This window comes from Nothobranchius furzeri, chromosome 2, assembly GCF_043380555.1.
Source record: "Nothobranchius furzeri strain GRZ-AD chromosome 2, NfurGRZ-RIMD1, whole genome shotgun sequence".
NCBI lineage: Eukaryota > Metazoa > Chordata > Actinopteri > Cyprinodontiformes > Nothobranchiidae > Nothobranchius > Nothobranchius furzeri.
The window spans coordinates 3,209,838-3,233,046 of record NC_091742.1 but is presented as its reverse complement, the minus strand read 5'-3'; the positions used below and the strand labels follow the sequence as shown (position 1 = coordinate 3,233,046).

Here is a 23,209-nt window from a genome sequence, read left to right as displayed (position 1 = left end):
GTTTTTCCCGCAAGAAATGTTTAAGATCGCTCGAATTGTTCAAAGAGACTGCAGTATTCATTGTCTGGTTGAAAATACACTCTAAAAAGTTTAGGACGTAGTCAGTTTTAATAACAGTTGGTATTTTATGTTGCTGGAAAGTCTGATTAGTAATCTTTAAGATGAAGTACCTACAACTTTATCCCAGTGTTAATTTTGGCACATTTTAACTAATTCTTTTAAATTTTAGTCACAATTTAGTCATCTAATTAGTTTTATTTTTATTTTAGTCGACTAAAATAAAAGTATTTTTCTTCTGATGCTATAGTTTTTCCAGCCGCGGACGTTTTCTCCCTGCTCAATAACTTTGACCGGCATGAACATCAGGATGTCTGGTTAGCGGTAGCTTGTTCAAACAGAGGCTGGCTCTGGACTCTGATTGGTTCCTTTCTCATCTAGTCTCGCCTGTTCTGTTTGCTGATTGGTTCTTTTTTCCATTCGCCATATTTTCCTTTTTCTGATTGGATTTTCATTTCTGTAGATTTTCATCATCTTATTTGTCAACGAAAGTTTCGGTCAATATTGTTCCTAATTTAGTCATTATTGGTGTTTATGTTTTCTTTTTGTTTTAGTCTGTGAATTTTCATTCGTCACAAAATAAATATTTATATATTAAACAAAATTAACACTGTCTCATCCAATTGCTCATTTTCAACAGTTTAAAATAGGTGATTTACCACCAGTAGAAAACTGGAAATCCCATTAATAAAATGAGATCTATAAAGAATGTTACAGGATGCTTTGAAACCACTGATTTTATTCTTGTGTACTTCATCAAAACAATTTGTAAACCCAAATAGAGTGAGAACTCCACAGGCTTTATGGAAAACCTTATCTGTAGATTTAGGATTTGGAATACAAGTCTAGTTGTCTCCAGCTGCTGTAATTCCCGCTGCACTAAATGTTGATCCCTACTGTGGAAATTTAAACTTAAAGCAACACATCATAGGTTCCCTGTTTCTCCAAAAAACAACCCAGTTGCAGCATAGTGTAGCTAGCACTAACAACAAGCTAATGCTACCACAAGCCAAGTGATAAGCCTCAAAGTAAAAAATAATCCACACTGTTGGACAAAAAATTACTTGAGTCCAGTTGCAACAAAGCCAGGTCATCATCAGAAATCACTGTAGCATGATTTCTTAGCCTCCTTTAGCTCCCTCCAATGAGTGTTGGCCACAATGTTAAGTCTCATTTTAGCTCTTTGTTTCAACTCTAAATACATTATTCTCTTGATTTACTTCCAGGCTCTGCCATGACACAATATATATATATATATATATATATATATATATATATATATATATATATATATATATATATATATAACTTTTTTTGTTGTTGACGGTTGGTGAACTGAAAAAGCTACTTGTTAGCCATCATTTGAGCTATTAGCAGGTTGAGACCTCCCACCACAAAGCCAAACCACAAAAACCATTAAGTGCAGTTTCTGGTCAGAAGAGGGTTACAGAGTGCTGTAACCTGAAACCTGTTTTAAAGCAATAGCTCCAAGTGTTAAAACTATTGTAGATTCAATAATGGACCTGTTTTGTTCTAAAGCAATAGGTCTTAATGTACTTTTTCAATGTGAAGTGCTCAGAGAACCAAACCCTTGAGAAAAAACAGCTGGTAAGTTCTTCTGAATTTTGGGGCTGGCCTAACTTTTACAATCTCAATCACTCACGTAACAAAGTCTAAGTCAGTTTGATGTAATGTATGCAGACTCCCTCCAAGTTCCTGCACACCACATCTCAGAGAGATAAAGTCCCACCAGAGACTACTTAGGCCCAGTTGTGGTAGTTTGGATTAGATTATTTGAAGGCGAGCGGGGATCTACACTTTCAAACTGTGCAATAAAACATCCTGGCCAGTTGGGCTGCCTGGCTGGGCTATAAACCTTTAAATCGTTAACTTTAGTGCAGACCTTGCAAAGTGTTACTATAAGATAGAATCTAATTTACCCGGGAAATAACATGCCCAAGGGTCCATATCGATTTTATTTTGAAAGTTTTTATTATGTTTGCTCTTTGAAACCATCTTTTACAACCATATTTTGCTCCATTGACAGATGTCACCCTGTTTGGCTCTTGGTGAAGTGCTGTAAGGTATTTTACTCTTAAGTAAAGGTGCAAGATAATTATGGGTTTTGATGTTGCCCTGGAAAAATATATGGTTCAACATGATGCCGTAACAACACGCCTGAAGGGCGAAAAGAAAAATGTAAAAACACAGACCTGGAATTTTGTTTTCAATAAACATATCCAGTGTTATTATGTGATCAACTACACTTTCTTGTATAAATCCACTGTAACACATCCTAGTAGAAACAAAGCTAGACATTTTTGTTTCTTTTGTTGATGAAAACTCAAATGACGGAATGTTTTGTCAAAATTAGTTGGAAAAGAGAGTTAACACCAGCAAACTAGCCCTTTAGTAGAATTAAATATTTACTGTAACAGAAATTTGAGCAAAAATGAACATTGACTAATTTATTTTTATAATAAAACAATATTTAGACTACGCCAGGGCTGCCCTTTGTCACTGGCTCCGTTCATAACTTTTATGGACAGAATTTCTAGGTGCAGCCGTGGTGTGGAGTGTGTCGAGTTTGGTGGCAGGAGCATCTCGTCTCTGCTTTTTGCGGACGAGATTCGTCCTGGGTATCTCAAGGCTATGGATGTTGTAGGGCTGTCGTGGTTGACACGTCTCTGCAACATTGCGTGGTCATCGGGGGCAGTTCCTGTGGAGTGGCAGACCGGGGTGGTGGTCCCCATCTTTAAGAAGGGTGACCTGAGGGTGTGTTCCAACTATAGGGAGATCACACTCCTCAGCCTCCCTGGAAAGGTCTACTCCAAGGTACTGGAGAGGAGGGTCCGATTGATAGTTGAATCTCAGATTGAGGAGGAGGGATGTGGTTTTCATCCTGGCCGTGGAACTGTGGACCAGCTCTATACCCTTGCAAGGGTGATGGAGGGGGCATGGGAGTTTGTCCAACCAATCCACATGTGTTTTTTGGATTTGGAGAAGGTTTATGACCATGTCCCCAGGGGCACCCTTTGGGGGGCGCTCCAGGAGTATGGGGTGGGTGGCTTTCTGTTAAGGGCCATTCAGTCCCTTTACCAGAGGAGCGTGAGTTTGGTCCGCATAGCTGGTAGTAAGTCGGACCTGTTCCTGGTGAGGGTTGAACTCTGCCAGGGCTGCCCTTTGGCACCGGTTCTGTTCATTACCTTTATGGACAGAATTTCTATGCACAGCCGTGGTGTGGAGTGTGTCGAGTTTGGTGGCAGGAGAATCTCATCTCTGCTTTTTGCAGTTGATTTGGTCCTCCTAGCTTCATCCAGCTCTGACCTTCAGCTCTTGCTGGGTAGGTTCGCGGCCGAGTGTGAAGCGGCTGGGATGAGGATCAGCACCTCCAAATCTGAGACCATGGTTCTCGACCGGAAAAGGGTGGCTTGCCAACTCCGGGTCGGGAGAGAGGTCCTACCTCAAGTGGAGGAGTTTAAGTATTGTAACGGAACGGAATGACTCTTATTTTTCCCTTCTTTGCTCAGAACTAGTCGGCATGAGATATAACTCTAGGTCTCATGCATTCCTTCTAACCTGCTTATTTTCAGCTCAACAGAAGAACGAAGAATGTACTCTTTTCTTTTAATTAATCAAAGAACTCTATTTTAATAAAACTAATCCATCAAAGTGTTAGCCAATAAATAAGATGTGACCGACCTGTGAAATCAAAATATTAATTACTTTATTATGATCCTATAGAATATAATAAATAATATGACTTTAAGTGTTCCAACAGGACTCATTTCACATAGTGTTAAAAAGACATAACACATTCCTTTCACTGATCCAATCAGAATCTTACAGATCTGACGGAGGCGTGGTTGTGATGGTGTTTGGTCATTTTTCATTCGACTATAAACCATAACGTCCGAAGTATAAAACTACGCCACGTCAGCTCTAACGCCAGTTCAAAGTGTTCCAGAGAAAGTGACGGAGTGGCCAATCCTGATCTAAACTCTTTAACCGAAAGAACAACGACAAGCTGAAAAATACAGTCGCTATACCAACCAGCGACAACATCTCCTTTCAGAATAAAAGCTCAACCTTCCGGGCCCAGGCTTGGGTCTCACCAAACGCCAATAACTTATTGTGTGCCGGAAGTAACTCAAGACGGGTTTGATCAGAATCGCGGCTTTTCCTACCGGCTCGGTTCCAGAGAGGGTCCACTGGACCTCGATATTCCTGATCAACAGAGGACTTACCAAAGGGTAGGTAGACCGGCAAATAATGTCTCATGTGTTTCTGAACTTCCGAACCAACGCTTAATGCGAAAACAACACCTTCAGTTCCCGTCAGAACAATCGCTTCTTCGGATTTGCTGGTTCTGATTTAACATGGTTACCGCTGGACCTCGGCATTCCTGATCTACCGAGGACTTCTACAAGGCAGGTAGACCCGACTTGATGGTGTCTCATGCTGTTTCTGAAAATAACCCAAGCTTATTTCAAAACAACATCTTCAGTTCCTGTCAGAACTAATCGCTTCTTCGGATTTGCTGGTTCTGATTTAACATCACACGTCATCCATCCACCGTTTCATCCATTTTAGTTACACCATACATTTAGTTTTAAAGTCAGTCTAGTTTAATTTGTTAGTAATAAAATTCTTAACTTTTAAACTTGACTCTCTCTCTCTTCTGTTGTCTCTGAGTGACTATGTAACGGTTATCTAATCCCTGCAATAAAAAGATCCAATCTTCTGGTCTAAATAAACCCCCCGATCCGTTAGGTGGATTCCATATTTCCTATGGAATCCCACGCCTTATGGCTCATTAAAAACTTTAATGTACTTCATTACAGTATCTCGGGGTCTTGTTCACGAGTGAGGGTAGGAGGGATTGGGAGATCGACAGGCGGATCGGTTCGGCATCTGCAGTGATGTGGACGCTGAGCCGATCTGTCGTGGTGAAGAGGGAGCTGAGCCAGAAAGCCAGGCTCTCGATTTACCGGTCGATCTACGTCCCAATCCTCACCTATGGTCATGAGCTTTGGGTAATGACCGAAAGAACGAGATCGCGGATACAAGCGGCCAAAATGAGTTTCCTCCGTAGGGTGGCCGGGCTCAGCCATAGAGATAGGGTGAGGAACTCGGACATTCGGGAGGGACTCGGAGTAGAACCGCTGCTCCTCTGGATCGAAATGAGTCAGTTGAGGTGGTTTGGGCATCTGGTCAGGATGCCTCCTGGACGCCTCCCTGGGGAGGTGTTTCGGGCATGTCCTGCCGGCAGGAGGCCCCCAGGTCGACCCGTTGGAGAGGTTACATCTCCAATCTGGTCCGGGAACGTCTTGGGGTCCTGCCGGTGGAGCTGGTGGAGGTGGCCGGGGAGAGGACAGTCTGGAGCTCCCTAGTTGGGATGCTGCCCCCGCGACCTGGACCCGGATAAGCGGAGGAAGACGATGACGACGGCGACGAATATTTAGCTAAAATAAATTTTCTCCCAAAAAATGTTTACTGTTTTATCTTTTTATTATTTTATCTTATTTTTTGTCGACAAAGTAAACATGACCATCTGCAAAAATGTGAAATAAAGTCAGTCCCAGTGGGACAAGCAAAAGTTGCTGGGCTAGAATTCAAATATATAGCAAACGAGTCTAATGTGAGAATTGAGTTAGTTTTAAAGGCATACAAGGCAACTTTTCTCACGTTTCTAAATTGTTTTATTGAGCCAGAATGTGCTAAAATAACCTTTTACAGGGTTAATGAAATATCTCTCAGCCCTCTCCGCCCCCAGTGAGCAGGATACCCCGTTTGCAATTTCAGCCTCTCCGTAAAGCTCCTGTGAAGTCACACTTTACGGTGTCAGTACAAGATCTGCTCGGGTGCAGGATCGGCTCGGGGTCCTTCGACTGCCGACGACGTCAAAGTAGTAGATTGGCTGAACATGAAGCTTACGGAAGTGACGTTATCACGTTATGATTTTGATTGGTCAAAACAAATTTGCGGTCGTAGTCTTAGCGGTTGTAGTCCTGTAGTCCAAAAATCAACACTTTTTGGAGAAAATATGTTTGATTTTCCAAAGGAAATGTCAAATATAAGCAAATGATAAACGGTGACCCTCAAAAGCTCTTGATGTTGATGAAATGGGGCAAAATAAAATATAAGAACTTTATTGAAAGACACCAAGCAATATTTAGAGTCAAAGAATGTATTTAGATAACAACTAAGGAAATATACAGACAAACTCCACATTAATACAAACAGACGTGGCTTCACATATAAGAACTGTTCTGTTTTTTGTCAGTCCGATGTTGGTTTTATGCAGTTTCACATTCTTTACAAAACAAAGATAATATGGTGTTTTATTAACAAATTACAATTATAAAGAAAACATTTAGGTGTTAACAAACAAGAATTTATTAACAAAACTGCTGATGTCTTTCCAAAACGTGTGTGTGAAAGCCAAGTAGATTTGCAGTCATGTGACATCATCGGCAGTCGAAGGACCCCGAGCAGATCCTGCACCCGAGCAGATCTTGTACCGACGACGGCAACTCAGAACAGGCGATCTACAACTGGCTAGTGTTTATTATATTGTGTTTATCATGGTGGAGCCTCAGAAGAAACAACATTTTTCTGATGAAGCTAAAAAAGATTTAAAAGAACATCCGACCACAACAGGAGTCAAACAAAAGTCTACATTGGGAGTTTTCTGAATCGCAACATTTCAGAGACAATTCTTGCATGTTTTAGATCACGAAACCAGCTGATTTGTTTGATTTACTGATGAACCAGTCCTGTAGAAACTAATGATGGCTGAGGAAACATTTCAGCCGTTAGATTAAGGTGTTAAAATGATAAATGCACAGCGAGGAAGAGTTTCAGTTTTGTTTTTATGACAGTGAATTAAAACGGACACTAGGAGGTGCTAAAAGCAGGCTGTTGTTGTTTTAGCATCGTCTCAGCTAGCCGAAGCTAACCGTTAGCATTAATAACTCAACCACATGGCAGAAGCTCCTCCAGGCGTGTTATTTGTGGAGATAAAAAAATCCATGTCGCAGAGCAAATGAAGTCTGTGGTAGAGTCCCGGTGCCAATATCAAATCCAAGGTAAGGTGTTAAAATATCAAGAAATGAGCCTTATCCCTGCTGATGGGCTTTTTCTGCCCCGAGTACGGCTTGCGAGGCATCCGTTCCTGCCAGAGACCGCTGCAAATGTATTAATATAACAAGTTTCCCACACCTTTAATAATTGTAGCTGTGCAACTTTTGCTTACCCCATTGACAGATTTACTCAAAACAAGAACATTTGATCATGTTGATGAATGACCTTATTTTAGAAGATAAGAAATGTGCGTCATTTTAGACTTAAAAACATATCTGAAAACGGCTTAGAACATCAGTTTTTGTAGTGTACACGTCTCCATTTGTTCTATTTTATGAGAGCATCAGTTGATAAAAGGGCTCGTCTGCATTATCTTGTTGTGGATTTATATACAAAGGTAGATGATGAATTAAAACATCAACGTTTTGAGGTTTAAATGAAACATTTAATGCAGGGCTCAGACCTTAAGAACACCAGGTGACGCTGTTTAACTCACACCAAATGTTGCCTGAGGTGGCGGGTTTTTCCTTCTTTCCACGTCCAGTAATCTGACACCCAGAAAGACTTGGAGGGGAAGGATGGACCCTTAAATCGGCTGGGAGGACGGAAGGAAGGAATAGTCAACCAGAGAGCGAGCAGAAGCTGAAAGCTGCGCACTATAAATCAACCTTGGAGGAGCTCCGGAGTGCCTGCGCGTCTCCAAAGACCAGGACCCCTCATCTCCCCGTCACCCCACCATCCTTATTCCTCCTTCAAATGATCCCAAAGCGGCAACTTTCACTTTCCCGAGGCGGATGGGTGACTTTCCACGTTGCATTGTGAGGAGGAGATGATGAAGAATTTTAGCGGCAGTACCCATCACAGCAACAAGACCCCCAACCACATCAGAGAGCGACACAAGAGGAACCACGGCGCTTTCTCGGCTCTGCTTGTGCGCTTCTCCCTGAGAGGTTATGGTTTCTGCATGGCTGCGCTCTTCCTCTTCTGTTTCGGCTCTCTGTTTTACCAGCTGAACGGTGGAGCTCCTAAAATCCTGCTGGACATAAGGCAGTATCTCGGTAAGAACTTTTAATCATTTCAGTGCGCAGCACAGCTTTTCCATCCAAGCTCGTCATCAAACAGCTACACCACGCTTCTGTATCTTTTAAAAAAGGGCACAGGCAAGGAAAGCTGGGGTTAATTTTCTATTATCTCCATGTAATCGCAGAAAGTTGTGCTCCTATAATCCAACTTCGCTCTTTGGTATATTAGTGATGGCTTGCTGGTGCATGGCTGACGATTATTGGGGAAACAGGAGCTTAGCAGCTGCTCTGATTGGTATCATGTGTTGTGTAGCTGATGACTGACACATCCACTTCTACATCCAGCTGGCGCGCTCTAATGGCATTTACGCACGGTGGCACCGCTGGAACAAGGCACAATAGAGGTCCAAGCAGCTGCTGGAATAGGGCACGCTTTTGCACACTGCTTGGTTGAAAAAAGAAGACGAGCGCTTTCTTTTATTCCATGCTGATGATTTTTGTGATTCTGAGCATTTGGGGGTGCAAAGAACACTTAATTATTCTATTACAATTCAATCCCCGCTGCTTATAAAACATGCAGATTGTGATGTCAAGTTAAATCAGGGTTGCTCTGCGTCGTAGGGTGAGATGTAGACCGAAAACATGAAAAAAAATATTATTAGAAGTATTAAAACAGCGAATAAACTCAGACCTTGTTGAAGTTCTAAAGCTCAGGCAGACCTTTTAATACAATAATAATTTAAATTGATCACAGAAACATGATCAAACTGGCATTTTGATATATTTTATGATTTTTTCAATAAGCTACATTCAGTTAGTTTAGATCTTTACAGTAAGTATACAAAAACTATGTATAAAACTACAGCCTAGAGGCTCTTTTATGCAATGTCAGGAATGCTGAACTGTCAATACACAGGTGGCAGGAACGGCAGATCCAATAGATGAGCTTATGGACCGTTCTAATGGGAAACAGCTTCAACACAAGCAGTTGTTTTCTGCTTGGTCCTGGTGCTCAACGACTAAAAAGTGCAGAGGACTACGTCCATGGGGCAGTACATGCCCAAATCCTTGTGGTAGGTTTGGTGTTCAAAGACCTTACCTACGGATGGTCATTAGGGTCAAAAATCCCTGGAAGCTCAATTTTTGAACGAGTACTTTGCCAGATCGTTCCATCTCTAGAAAAATAACAAGTACATCAGACTCCCTTTCATCACTGGCAACAAGTGAAGAGGTAAACATGTACAATGTTCATGAATGGCGAAAGTTTTGTAATCCTTGTTACAAATCAGCAAATGCATTTCGTCCTCATGGGCTCCCGTAGAAGGAAACACTGTGACACCCAGAGAATTAGACCCACTCATATTTTAGACCAGATTTTTTTTCAACAACACTTAAATGGACATTTCCAGAGATTAATGGTAAAACCGCCACATTGTTTCTTCAAAACACTTTTATTTTGACGACTAGTGGCACATATTTGGTTGGGGCTTAGTTTGCTTTTTCCTCAGATGAAGTTTGACTTTAGTGAGTGAGAGAGACACATTTTATTGGTTACCATGGTGTCTTTAATGACCCACTAGCAGCAGCCTTAACATTACTTTTGACGTTGGATCGCTCACATCAAAACATTTGTGTCAGCTCAGATAATAGTTGATGTTGGCATTTTGAGCAGTAGATACTTTGGCACCTTTCCATATTTTCTAGTTTTAAACAGTTTTTAAAGGTGCATTATGTAGAAAAGAAGTAAAAATGACATCCTGTGGTAGAACTGGAGCTTTTTGCCGGCCGTCATGGCCTGTATTTGATATTTGATATAGCGTCTTCTAGAGTCCTGGAACCCCCCCAAGGCACTTTACAACACAATCAGTCATTCACCCGTTCACACACACATTCACACACTGGTGGTGATGAGCTACGATGTAGCCACAGCTGCCCTGGGGCGCACTGACAGAGGCGAGGCTGCCGAGCACAGGCGCCACCGGTCCCTCCGACCAACACCAGCAGGCATCGTGGGTTAAGTGTCTTACCCAAGGACACAACGACAGCGACAGACTGAGCGGGACCCGAACCTGCAACCTTCCGATTACGGGGCGAGCACTTAACTCCTGTGCCACCGTCATCCCCGTCGTCAAATTACAGTTTTCGGCGCCGCAGTATTAGCTACGGCACCCCCACACTCGTTGACAGTAAACAGCAGTTACATCCCTCCTTCCTGACAATCCCCGCAGCCAGCTGCACATGAAACATGTTTCAGTATAACCTTCCTTCCAACATGACATTAGACTCTATTGGGATTTCCTCACTGTAAAATTCTCACTATATCCTTACACAATGCACCTTTAACTTGACAATTATTCTCTGTTTCTATTCAAATCTATGCCGAGTTAATGTAATTCGTGTTTGTGTGAACATATCCGATCTACTGACCTCTGCCGCTCCTCCGACACTGCACAGGATCAGACGTGTGTGAAACTTCCCACCGGCACATCTGTCACTGACCTGCAACACGGACTGCAGCTGGAATGTCTGTGCGTCTGGATGCGAGCGTGCCCGTGTTGAAAGGAGGTTGTGTTCCTACCTATTGCTCCGTCGGACCTATAAGGCCTTTCTGATGTGATAAACATCTGGAACAGAATGAGAGGCACTCACCAAGTCAGCCACTAAGCCCGTGGGTCAGATTGGTTTCCTGTAGACATGCAGAGCCTCACACATGCCTGTTTTCTATTTTAAGCAAACAGGCTGGTTTGGATTGAAACAAACACTTGACAGCTTCTTTTGCATCGTGTTTTCTGTGCAGAAAAATATGTCAAAGTGAGTTTGGTAGCTTAGTTTTACTCTGGATGTTAAAGAGAAGGGATTTGCAGCCACATCAGTTGAAAGGAAGTGTGTTTACTTCTGAAGCAAAAGCACAAAGTGAATTCATGCACACTGAGAGATGGTGCCACTGAGCAGCTCGCAGGAAATGCTTGAACAAACATATTAGAGCATGAAAAAATGCCATCAGCTCAAACAAGCACTTCATTCAAATGATCGGAGGCAGATGGAGACAAATGCTTTCTCACATGCACTCCGCTCTAGTGGACTCATGAGAGACTCTCTCCATTAGCAGATCAACAATGTTTGGTTTCACCTGCACAATATGAGCTTCCCTTTTTAGCTCTGCAAAAACCCCCCAAGGACCCAGGGATCATCAGACTCTCATTTCTCTATTTTCGGCATCGATTTAGGATGCTCGCCTTTGTAGCAGCAACATAACCACAGTGCAGCACCTCCACAGGGATCTATGAGTAATCGTCTCCAGTTACAGTTAGTATGTTGTTGAGGCAAGTGGCAAAGGCTTTGTTCACACAGAAAGTGGTGACTTTGGGTTCATGGGAAGTTTGAGGTTTTGGACTCCGTAGCAAGTCAAAAACTTTTGAGGGAAGAGAAATGTGCTTTTGGATTTCTTTAGTCCAATTTCTGCCCAATGGAAGGAGCATTTGTTCAAAATAAACTGTAATGTAAAAATGCCGATGTTCTGACAGAGCACCAGAGCACCGCTGGAGGTGTTTGTGTGACGAGGCGACAGGAGTTCAGTACAGGGTAATAAGCTCCTTCAAACCTAACACCCTCAGAGAGAAGCTGGCTCTTCTTCAGGACAGAACACCCAAACAGAAGGTGAGTGGTGTTGTGTTTGTTGCGGTGAGGAGTGTTTGGACATAGGTGAGTCCTAACAGGAGGACCAGCTATTCAGGTCAGAATTCTGCTCTGTATACAGTATGTGCATGTTAAGTACGCTCGTTGTGATGGGGGAAGCCGTCTTTGTAAAACGGAAGCGGTCTCTGGGTTAAACGCCTAATCTGCAGACAGCTCCTAAGAAAACCACGTCCTCTGGCTGTCCTAGGATCAGGAGCTTGATCAGGAGCTCTTTAGCAAAGGTCTCGCCATAGTTTTAAATCTTGCAATGCCACATCTTTTTATTTGGATTCAGAAAACTCCTTAGATGCTCACATGGATGTGTATCACTTTTAAGGTGTGGATCTGAGTTGGGAGCTGTAGACGAAGATCCCGAGGAACATTGCAGATTGATGAAGTGGGATTGTGCGTTAAGTGCGTGGGGTTTTTCCTCAGTCAGGAGCCAAGCAGAGAGAACAGACTGCTTGTTGTTCAGCTCAGGAGAAAGGTTGGAGTTTGAGGCCGTTGCTCAGTGTCTAGCTGCTGTAACTAAACTGGCGTGAAGACCTTCAGGTCTGACACTTTATAGAGTCTCGCTTTCTTACTTTTTAAAATAAACATTGATCTAGCTGCTGTGCAGAAAAGTATCATCTCTGATGACTAGAACAAGGACTAGTAATTCCCTTTGCATGGCGTCCAAGCCAAACATGACTTGATTCTGTTCTGGATGATGAGCTAAAGCTGGAGCAACTAATGGATTAGGTGTAATTTATAACCATTGTATGAGTATTTAATTGAGAGAGCTGCATGTGAAGGAAATATAAAACATTAAAACACAAAGTCTGTGTCTGACAGTATTCTCAAGCACACATCGTATAGTTCTGTCTGTGGAGTCTAGGAGAAAAGTAATGAGAATAACTGAAAGGGGTTTGAGAAAATGCTCATTTTTCACTGTAGAACATATGAATCCCAATAGTTTTCGTTTAAAATCTGCACCGTGTACTTTGGTTCTACTTTCTAATCTCAATTTCTTTAAAGAGCAAGTCACCCCCTACCAGAGCCTTACTCGACTCCCACTTCATGTTTGAAAAATGCCACAAATGCTGTTCCCTGGCAGACCAAGAGGGCAGAGTTGCTAACAAATACACACACACACAGGCTCACAATGACATTGTGACACCATAAAGTACCAGCTAATGTCATAGTGTACCTCTTAGCCAATAGCAATGTCAGATTTGAATTCACATGCAGTGCAGAGTTTTTACCTGACGACGGTGCAACACTGACAGTTTTAGGCAGAATATTTACATTTTAACTAAGATGCACTAAAGTGCCAAATTATTGACTACACATGTCTGCAGCACAATTAGACACTCATTTATACAGTTTATCAGCAAAAAAAGTTTGATTTGGGGGTGACTTGCTCTTTAATTAATTGGATCTGTGTCTGAAATGGACTGTTGGGTGAAGAAGGACATAAAACAGAATCTAATCTTTTGATATAGTGGTTGCTCTTTGTTCCAATCCTCGTATATGTTTAGAAGCTTTGGGAAGTGACCGTCAGAACAAGGTCTCAAATCCAAGCAGCCAAATTTGGGTTTTCAGAGTGGCTTTAGAGTTTGGGTGAGGAGCTCGGACATCGATCTAGATCTGCTGCACGACTCTGAGATGAGTCCGCCGAGGTGGTTCGGACATTGGTCAGAACGCTTCTCATTAAACATGAATATTGTTCAGAAATTGTTGATCATTTTTTAATTTCAAATAGCAAAAACGGTCAGAATCTCCACCAGAAAAAAGTTTATTCAATTCTGACTGATTTTTAACATATTTGGCCTCATGTCATGAAGGAACTGGTGAATCATGAATACTGAAACTGAAAAAAAAAATGAGTCACGATAAATGAAATGATCTTGGTCTGATCATCAGGCCACAAACTGGGCAAAGAACTTTTACCAAGAAAATCACACAAGTGTCTTTGTCAGAATCAACAGTTAATGTTTAAAATATGATCAATTTCTGAAGGAAAAACACACATCCATAAAATCATTTAGAAAATACTGCATGGCACCATGGACTCACCCATCTTGGCTGAAAACAGGGAAGGCTGTTGTTGGTTTAGTGTCCGGAATCAGCAGAGAACATCTCAGCTAGCAAAAGCTAACATTAGCATTTGCAACTCAATCACACAGCAGAAGCTCCTCCAAGCTTTTGTTATTGATGGAGATGAAACATCAGTCAGCGGTAGAGTTGTGTTGTTTTTTCCAATCTGAGGCTAAATGTCCAAATATCATGAAATAAGGCCCTCGCTCTCCTCTGATGTGGCAGACTTGCCCGTGCTGTTTGAAGCTTTTCCTGAGCCACGTACGGCTTGCAAGGCATTGATTCCTACCAGAGACCGCTGAAAATGTACTGATTAAACGAGTGAAGCACACCTTTAAAGAAAAACTCAAGAAAATCAAAAGGTGCTGAACTTTTCTTTATTTTTAAAGTAAATCTGCCAAGCTAGCTTGTAGCTCAGAGCACATGAACCTGAACACACCAGTAAAAGCTCATTCTAGTTATCACGAATTAAACTTAGTATATTTTCAATCCCAGCTGACATTCTAAAACTGCCATTTATACCCAAAATGTCTTTTCTTTGTCTCAAAGTTCATAAATCTCTGTTACTGTATTTTCTCCGTCTCTTGGTCCGACCTGCTGTTCTCCTCAGCTCTAGATGTAATTGTGCTTCACCACATCTGTGTTTTATTCAGTCAGACTTATGGACTGCCTAGTTTCAAAACTTTTATTAAGTTAAGTGTGAGTTTTGGAGCTAGCTCGTCACTCCAGTTGCACCAGCACATCCGCTTCCTGGGAAAGGATATTAAAAGGAAGGTTGTTTTTTCATTATTATACTATTTTTGTCTTTAAACTGACAGAATTTACAGCATTGAGTGTTTTGCCAGAAAAGTGACAGAATCACTTTCACAAAGCAGTTTACAAAGTGTCAGATGGAGTTGAAATCAGAGCTGCGTGAATCAGGTGTGCACCAGTTTGAGCCTAACCAAAGTCTGTCATGTGGAAAATTAAACATCAATTTTTTGTTATTTTTTATAGAGGTTGCCAAGAAATCACTAAACGTTTATAACTAATGTTAAAGCTGCTAATAAGCTGCTTTCAGAAAGTCTTGCATTTATTCACGTCAGCTTTTATTAATAGGTAGAAGCAGGACAGCTTGGCCTGTTTTCTCTGCATTTTTAAAGCTGTAATCTGTCAGCTTTGAGTAAAAAACTAAGTATGACCTTTAACAGAGCCCTCCGAAAACTGAGCTGGATTCACATCATGACCAGATTTAATGCCAAAACAATCAGATGGGTTGTAATTTCCTCAGGGTTGGTTAAACAAGCAGCCTTCCTTGCAAAGAAGTGAGCCCCTCGCTGTTTACTGAGCTGCTTTCTGTTGTGAACGCCAACTTCTAATTGCCTTTAAAGCAACTGTTGTGAATGTTCTGTGGAAAGTGTGTGAACATTTAATATGTTCTAAGTGGCACTTTGAATGACCTCAGTTTGGAAAAACTGAATTGACTAGCTAATGCATGGCTAATCTGACAAAAGTCCAAAATGGAGGATTTACTTTTATTTCAAAACAACTCCAATATGTCAGAAGCTGGCCATTGGTTCAAATCCCACCTGCAAGGCCTTATTGTGTGGAGCTTGCATGTTCTCTCTATTCATGGTTGGGTTTTCTTTGGGGACTTTGGCCTCCTCCACAGAGCAAAAACTTGTTGATCGGAGACTAAAGTAGCACATACAGGTGTTAGAGATTAAACTCCCATAGTTGTCACACACACACTGGTGTGGTGAAATGTGTCCACCACATTTGAACCATCCCCGTGGGGAGCGATGAGCTGAAGCTGTGGCCGTGCACGGCAACTATTTGGTGGTTTATCCCTTTAACTTCCTCACCAAGACAAAAGTGATGAAGACATTCCACTTTTACAGTTTTTTGACTTGGGGCTATTAGGCTTTTAATTGAATGTAAATGAATATAGTAATAATATACTAATTGTAATAATATTAAGGTAATATTAATGCAATGTAATAATGTTACGTCTTTTCTTCAAACAACTCCATATTCTTTAGAATTTTTGTGTTTTACTATTTTTTTCTTGTTAAGTTCGTAAAATGCTTCAATGAAATTTTGGGAGTTTAGATACGTTCTACCAATCGGTTGAGCAGGCAGGCAGGCAAAACTTTAAAGCTGAGTGTCAAGCGGGTATACATTGGGTTCCATTTTTATAAAGCTTTGGTATTACCCGACCAGGACTTGAACTCCAATGTCCCAGTCCCTGGGCGGACACTACCACTAGGACACTGACCTGGTGACAAAGTGTGTGTGACTGGTCGTTTCCATTTGTCCCCTACTTCTCACCTGATGACCACTGGAGATAGGCTCCCACTAACCCTACTGAGGATGAATCAATTTTTCTTGCCCTTTAGGAAGTTGGTGTAAAAGTTTTTAGAAATCTTTGCATGGGTCACTGTATTTTTTTAATCTGAGTTTTATTAAAATGACAACATTCCACTTTCACCCACTCAAATTAGCCATTAGCTCAGACATTTTTTTTAGATTTTTTACTTTTTTAAAAATGCATTGTCGGTCTCTCTGAGTTCATGCAGGCCAAACGTGAACGTCTTCTACCCCTATGTCCTGCATTAGCCGCTGATACAGAATAATCTGGAAAACTCTCAGATTAGAAAAGCCAGTCACCTTCACATCACATTAAAATTTGTTCTCACCCATCTTGTCTCTCAACGGTGAAGGCTGTTGTTGTTTTAGCCAGAGGTGTGACCAAGTCACTGCTTTGCAAGTCACAAGTCTTTCCAGTCAAGTCTCGAGTCAAGTCCAAGTCAAAGACAACCAAGTCCAAGTCGAGTCCAAAGTCAATGATGTGGAAGTCCAAGTCCTTAACTTTGAATTTTCAAGTCATAATCGAGTCATCTGTCCAACTTCAATTTAATGACGATGATAATAAATACATTCCAGAAATAATGATTCAGCTTCATTTATTTACTCAAACAAACAGAAAATGCAACAGAAACTGATTATAAACAAAGTGCTGCTGCATTTAGCAGTACAAGATCAAACCCAGAACCAAGAATGATTTATGATTTTTGTCCACGTTGTGCCACTTTTGTGCTAAAATATCAAATATGCTCAAGTCATCATCAAGTCAACAGATGCAAGTCGATTCAAGTCGCAAGTCATCGGCATTGGCAAGTCCGAGTCAAGTTGTAAGTCTTTATAAATTTTATCAAGTCAAGTAAGAAGTCATTAAAATAATGACTCGAGTCTGATTCAAATCCAAGTAATTTGACTCGAGTCCACACCTCTGGTTTTAGCCTCCAGGAGAGAGTAGAGCACCTTTGGGCTACTAGAAGCTAACCGTTAGCATTAGCAACTCCACAACAAAGTAAAACTCAGGCTTGTGTTATTTGCAGAAACAAAACAATAACATTGCAAAACTAACCGAGTCAATGGTAGCTTCATGTTGCTGTTAGCCAATCATAGGTTAGATGTCCGAATATCAGGAAGTAAGACTCCAAAACCGACTTTTGCTCATCTCTCCTCTGGCTCAATTCTAGTTCCTGAAACAGCAGCATGATCGCATTTTTCCCCACAGAGATCGACTCACAAGGCTTTATTTTTGACCACTGCAAATATATTGAAAAAAAAAAAAAAAAAAAAACGAGTGAACTTGATCTTTAATAAAATTTCTACACAACTCATAACTATCCCTTTATATTAAAAAATCATATAATGGAATTAAAGTGCTTTGGATCTCTTTTTTTCCTTCAATTCAAAATAATTAAAAGGCCACTTTAGCTTAACAGGATACGACAGTAGTTATGTAATCACAGTTACATCATTTTTGCAATATCAGACTCTAGGTTGTCTATCTATCTTAGTTTTGCCATTGTTATTACATAATAGCAATGGTTAGCATGACCAATTAGCATCTGCATGCCTGAGCAGCTGCTGTTGCCATCTCCAGAGAGGCAGCCAAACACTAAAACAACACAAGGTAATTATCTCTCATTAATGCATTTGTTCCCACCACATGAAAAGAGGGCAGAGAGGGAAGAAAATGACCAATTCCCTTATGCTATTTCACTGCCACTGGTGCACAACTCTCTCTGAGTAATGGCTACAACCCAAGACAATTGCTTGGCAAGTGGTTGGATGATTTACTGTGCACAAGTTACTGTGCTTATGTGCTGTAAAAACAGTCTGCTTGTTTTAGTTTTACTTTTTGATTTGTTTTACATTATTGGCAAATCAATAAAACTAAATAATGTTAATAAAACTCTAAATGGTATGCAACAAGGTGGTTTTTGTGGCAATAATGACTGAGGTCCACTGGGTGGAACATCTCATCCGTAATGTTTGCATTTATTTGTATAAAAGAACGACAAACACAGCTTTTGTGAGAAAACTTGTTCTTACGTTATGTAACGCCCCTACTTCAATCCGCTCCATCTCAGTCGTGTTCTTGTAGAAAGACAAAACCTTTCATCTGAATCCAAGTCCTTTCATGACAGATTTAGAAACACTATAATTGCACCCTGCCACTTGAACATTTTTAGATCAGCCTTCCCCTGCCTCATATCTCTATGCCCGGGTAGCACAATTAGGAAAGATTACCCTGGAGTGAGTTAATTCGCTCCACATTCCTCAGTTTATGACCACAGAACACCTACAGGATCACTGACTTCTGTTCAGCTGGACACATGTGCAGCACACTTGCCGTCAAACAGCAGGTCTGTGTGGTCAAGCCAGCGTTTTACTGTTTCTGACTTTTTTAGAGTGCGGGATGGCAAACACATAACTGGAGTAATTGCTTGTTACTGCGCCGTTTCCTGGTGGTCAGTTACATACCGTGTTTAAGAAACTCAGCTTGACTTTATTCTTAACTGAGTAAACCTCAACTTTGTCTGCTCCCCTTGTGGCAATGAAAAAAAGTCGTTTTAAATACATCGTAGGGCAGATAGAGCAGTGATGTCCAGCCCATGTTGTTAAAACCACAGCATGCTCTCTTTGGAGTTGGCACTACATTGTATTTAACTTCTTTTAGCCTACTGATTGACTTTTTTGATGTTTTTAGTTGATGTTGAATGAAAGGCATTTTGGATTACTTATAAAAAAAATAAAATAAAATAATCAACTCTAAAAGTTAACGTGTTATTTGACACGATAAATTCCCTTGTATGTCCTGCGCCTACAGTTACCCGTTTTCTGTGAAGCAGATAGCAATGCCTTTTTGAGATTTTTCACTGACAAAATCAAGATGATTAAAGATAATATTTTTGTCATGACTCCCAATCCTTCACCCTCCTCAGCCTTCATGCAGCACACCTGTTCTCATCATTAAGCCCCAGCCAAGCCCCATTTCCCTGACTACCACAATCAGCTTCATCCACTTCACCCGCTCCTGACTCCTCAGCTCATCTCACACACCTGCTTCCCCTACTATATGTTCACCAGTAAACCGCCAGTTCCCTGCCAGATTATTTACAGCCCTGTCAGTAAATTCTCCAGCGATTCACCCTGCCTGATTTCTGCCTCCGGACCTTGTTTTTCTCCTGACCCCTGCCTTGCACGCTGCCTGCCATTTCGACCTTCGCCTGTCCCCGACTCTGTCTCCAGCCTCGCCCTCCTGGTAACGCTGCTGCAAATAAAGACTTTGTTAAATCTATTTTTACTGTGTTTGGCGTCTTCACGGGTCTTCCTAGTTCAGCTCATGACAGAATAATCTGGCCAAAACATTTGACCCAACGCCGACACAGTCCCTGGGAGTTTTTTCTTTTTTCCCCCTCTAACCTGTCATGGATCCAGCAGAATCCTGGACTACACCAACGACACTCCACTACAGATACTGTGGAGACCCAGAGTCTTGCCGGACTTACATCGAAGCCTGTGCTCGCTATTTGGACCTGGCTTCCTCAGATCAGGAGAAAGTATCTTTCATGATGTCTAATCTGGGTGGTGACACCGTGGTGTGGGCGATGGACTATATTTCTCTGTGTCCGTCCAGATCTGTGTCCTTCTGGGAGTTTGCCAGGCATCTGCAGGAGACCTTTGGCCGTTGCTCGTCTCCTGTTCATGTCCCCGATTCCACACCCCAAGAACATCTGGTCACCTTGTCCATATCCACTCTGTCTGTCCCGGGGCATCAGCACTCTCCTGCTCCCATCAGATCCGGTTTCCTTTCCCTTTCCTCTGTCCCTGTTGATGCCGTCTCTCCCTCCACCCGACGACTACGCCGGAACCGTCGCCAGCAACCCCCGTCCAAACACCACCCACCCGCACTGCATCCTGCTCCAGCGGTGGCCCCGGAGGTCGCACCGCATCCTGCTCCAGCGGTGGCCCCGGAGGTCGCACCGCATCCTGCTCCAGCGGTGGCCCCGGAGGTCGCATCGCATCCTGCTCCAGCGGTGGTCCCGGAGGTCGCATCGCATCCTGCTCCGGCGGTGGTCCCGGAGGTCGCATCGCATCCTGCTCCGGCGGTGGTCCCGGAGGTCGCATCGCATCCTGCTCCGGCGGTGCTCCCCGAGGTCGCATCGCATCCTGCTCCGGTGGTGGTCCCGGAGGTCGCATCGCATCCTGCTCCGGCGGTGGTCCCGGAGGTCGCATCGCATCCTGCTCCGGCGGATGTCCCGGAGGTCGCACCGCATCCTGCTCCGGCAGTGGTCCCGGAGGAGGCACCGCATCCTGCTCCGGCGGTGGTCCCGGAGGACGCATTGCATCCTGCCTCGGCGGTGGTCCCGTAGGTCGCACCGCATCCTGGTTCGGCGGTGGTCCCGGAGGTCGCACCGCATCCTGCATCGGCGGTGGTCCCGGAGGATGCATCGCATCCGGACCAGCTCTTCCAAGAGGCTCAGGTCCAGCTCTTCCAAGAGGCTCAGGTCCAGTTCTTCCAAGAGGCTCCGGTCCAGCTCTTCGAAGAGGCTCCGGTCCAGCTCTTCCAAAAGGCTCCGGACCAGCTCGTCCAAGAGGCTCAGCCCAGTCCGGTGCTTCCGGTCCAAGGGTCGACGCCTCCAGTCCAAGGGTCGACGCCTCCAGTCTTTGGCTCTGAAGTCGACGCCTCAGTCTCCGGCTCTGAAGTCGACGCCTCAGTCTCCGGCTCTGAAGTCGACACCTCAGTCTCCGGCTCTGAAGTCGACGACTCAGTTTCCGGCTCTGAAGTCGACTCTGAAGTCGACGACTCAGTCTCCGGCTCTGAATTCGACGCCTCAGTCTCCGGCTCTGAAGTCGACGTCTCCGTCCCCAATGTTCCAGTCTCAAGTATTCCATTCTCAAGAGTCCCCACAAGTGTCTACGTCCCCAGTGTTCCAGTCTCAAGAGTCCCAACAAAGGGCCTACGTCCCCAGTGTCTATGTCCCCAGTGTTCCAGTCTCAAGTGTTTCTGTCTCCAGAATTTCCAGAGTCTATGTCCCCACCAGTCTCCAGAGTCTACGTCCCCACCAGTCCTAGAGTTACCTCTTAGTCCTCGTCCTCCTCTAATGTACCCTCTTAGTCGTCCTCAGTGTCTTAGCCCAGAGTCCCCTCTTAGTCCTCGTCCTCTAGTGTCCCCTCAGTGTCTTAGCCCAGAGTCCCCTCTTGGTCCTCGTCCTCTAGTGTCCCCCATTGTCTTAGCCCAGAGTCCCCTCTTAGTCCTCGTCCTCTAGTGTCCCCTCATTGTCTTATCCCAGAGTCCCCTCTTAGTCCTCGTCCTCTAGTGTCCCCTCAGTGTCTTACCCCAAAATTCCACTATCCGCCCTCCACTGCCGCTCGCTTCCGAACTCAAATTATACTGTACCCGCTCTACAACGGCTCCGCTCCGGTGCGGAGACCTGAGGTGCGCAAACAGGCATGCGTGTGATTTTCGAGATCTTGCGATACAGTCCGAGCAATAAATGCGGAAGTTAGATCCAAACACCCGTTGTTTGGGAGAGGCATCGAAATGAACTGTTTAATCTGCCCATCATTTGTGTTGAGAGATCAGCAGTGTTTGGATCAACAAAGTGTGACTATTTTGATAGTGGAAACTGTATTTATGGCTTATTTTTGTGCATTTAAAGGTCAACCGCCATTGATAGTTGTTAAAAGTTGTTAAACCTGTGCATATGAAACAAAAAACGCTTTTAGTTATCGATTTATTGTGAAATAACAGAAGTTGTGCTTGCTCCCTTTCCTGTTGGGCGGTTGTGATTTCTGTCCATTGACTGCGGAGGTGCTCTGGCGTCCGGCAAAAATAGAATCAATCCTATTTTTGCCGGATGGCAGAACGGCACGTTCGCAGTAGTGGAACAGATCTGATTGACTACAACGGGACCGTTTTTGCTGCAGAGTTTGTGCCGGAGCGGAGATAGTGGAATTTTGGGGTTAGCCCAGAGTCCCCTCTTAGTCCTCATCCTCCAGTATCTTCTATCCCCCGACTTCCTCAGTCCTGGCTCCTGGTTCTCTGTCGCCGCCCCCCCAGTCTCGCTTAGTCCCGGTTCCTGGTTCCCCGTCGCCGGCCCCCCAGACTCCCGCAGTCCCGGCTCCTGGTCCCCCGTCGCTGGCCCCCCAGACTCCACTGGCCCTCCCTCCTGGTCCCCCTCCTCCCGCCCTGCTCTGGTTTCCTCTGGGCATCTGGTATCTGCCCTTGAGGGGGGGGGTTCTGTCATGACTCCCAATCCTTCACCCTCCTCAGCCTTCATGCAGCACACCTGATCTCATCATTAAGCCCCAGCCAAGCCCTGTTTCCCTGACTACCACAATCAGCTTCATCCACTTCACCCGCTCCTGACTCCTCAGCTCATCTCACACACCTGCTTCCCCTACTATATATTCACCAGTAAACCACTAGTTCCCTGCCAGATTATTTACAGCCCTGCCAGTAAATTCTCCAGCGATTCACCCTGCCTGATTTCTGCCTCCGGACCTTGTTTTTCTCCTGACCCCTGCCTTGCACACTGCCTGCCATTTCGACCTTCGCCTGTCCCTGACTCTGTCTCCAGCCTCGCCCTCCTGGTAACTCTGCTGCAAATAAAGACTTTTTTTTTATCTATTTTTACTGTGTTTGGCGTCTTCACGGGTCTTCCTAGTTCAGCTCATAACAATTTTGTCCTCCCCTGGGGGTTCCCCTTTAGTCTCTGAGCCTGCCTCTAGTATGTGGTTCTCTTTCAAGACTATGACGCTTGTTGACATATCGGTGCTAGTGGCTAAGATGAAGCCTTCATATTGTTCATCCGACGTCATTCCTTGTAGGCTCTTCGGAAAAGTGTTTGAGGTAATAGGCCCTTGTATTACCAAAATGGTCAACCTCTCTCTAATAACTGGTGTGTTTCCCAACGCGCTTAAACATGCCATTGTGGAGCCACTACTGA

General features: G+C 43.6%; 1 protein-coding gene across 1 annotated transcript in view; it reads left to right on the top strand.

The window, feature by feature from the left end:
* Positions 1-7,761: 7,761 nt before the first annotated feature.
* LOC107377561 (uronyl 2-sulfotransferase) overlaps positions 7,762-23,209 on the top strand; it is an 85,856-nt gene continuing 70,408 nt past the window's right edge. The window contains exon 1 of the mRNA XM_015947236.3: positions 7,762-8,201. Coding sequence (XP_015802722.3) covers positions 7,973-8,201 — 229 coding nt within the window. The 5' untranslated portion in view covers positions 7,762-7,972. The remainder of the gene's footprint in view (positions 8,202-23,209) is intronic.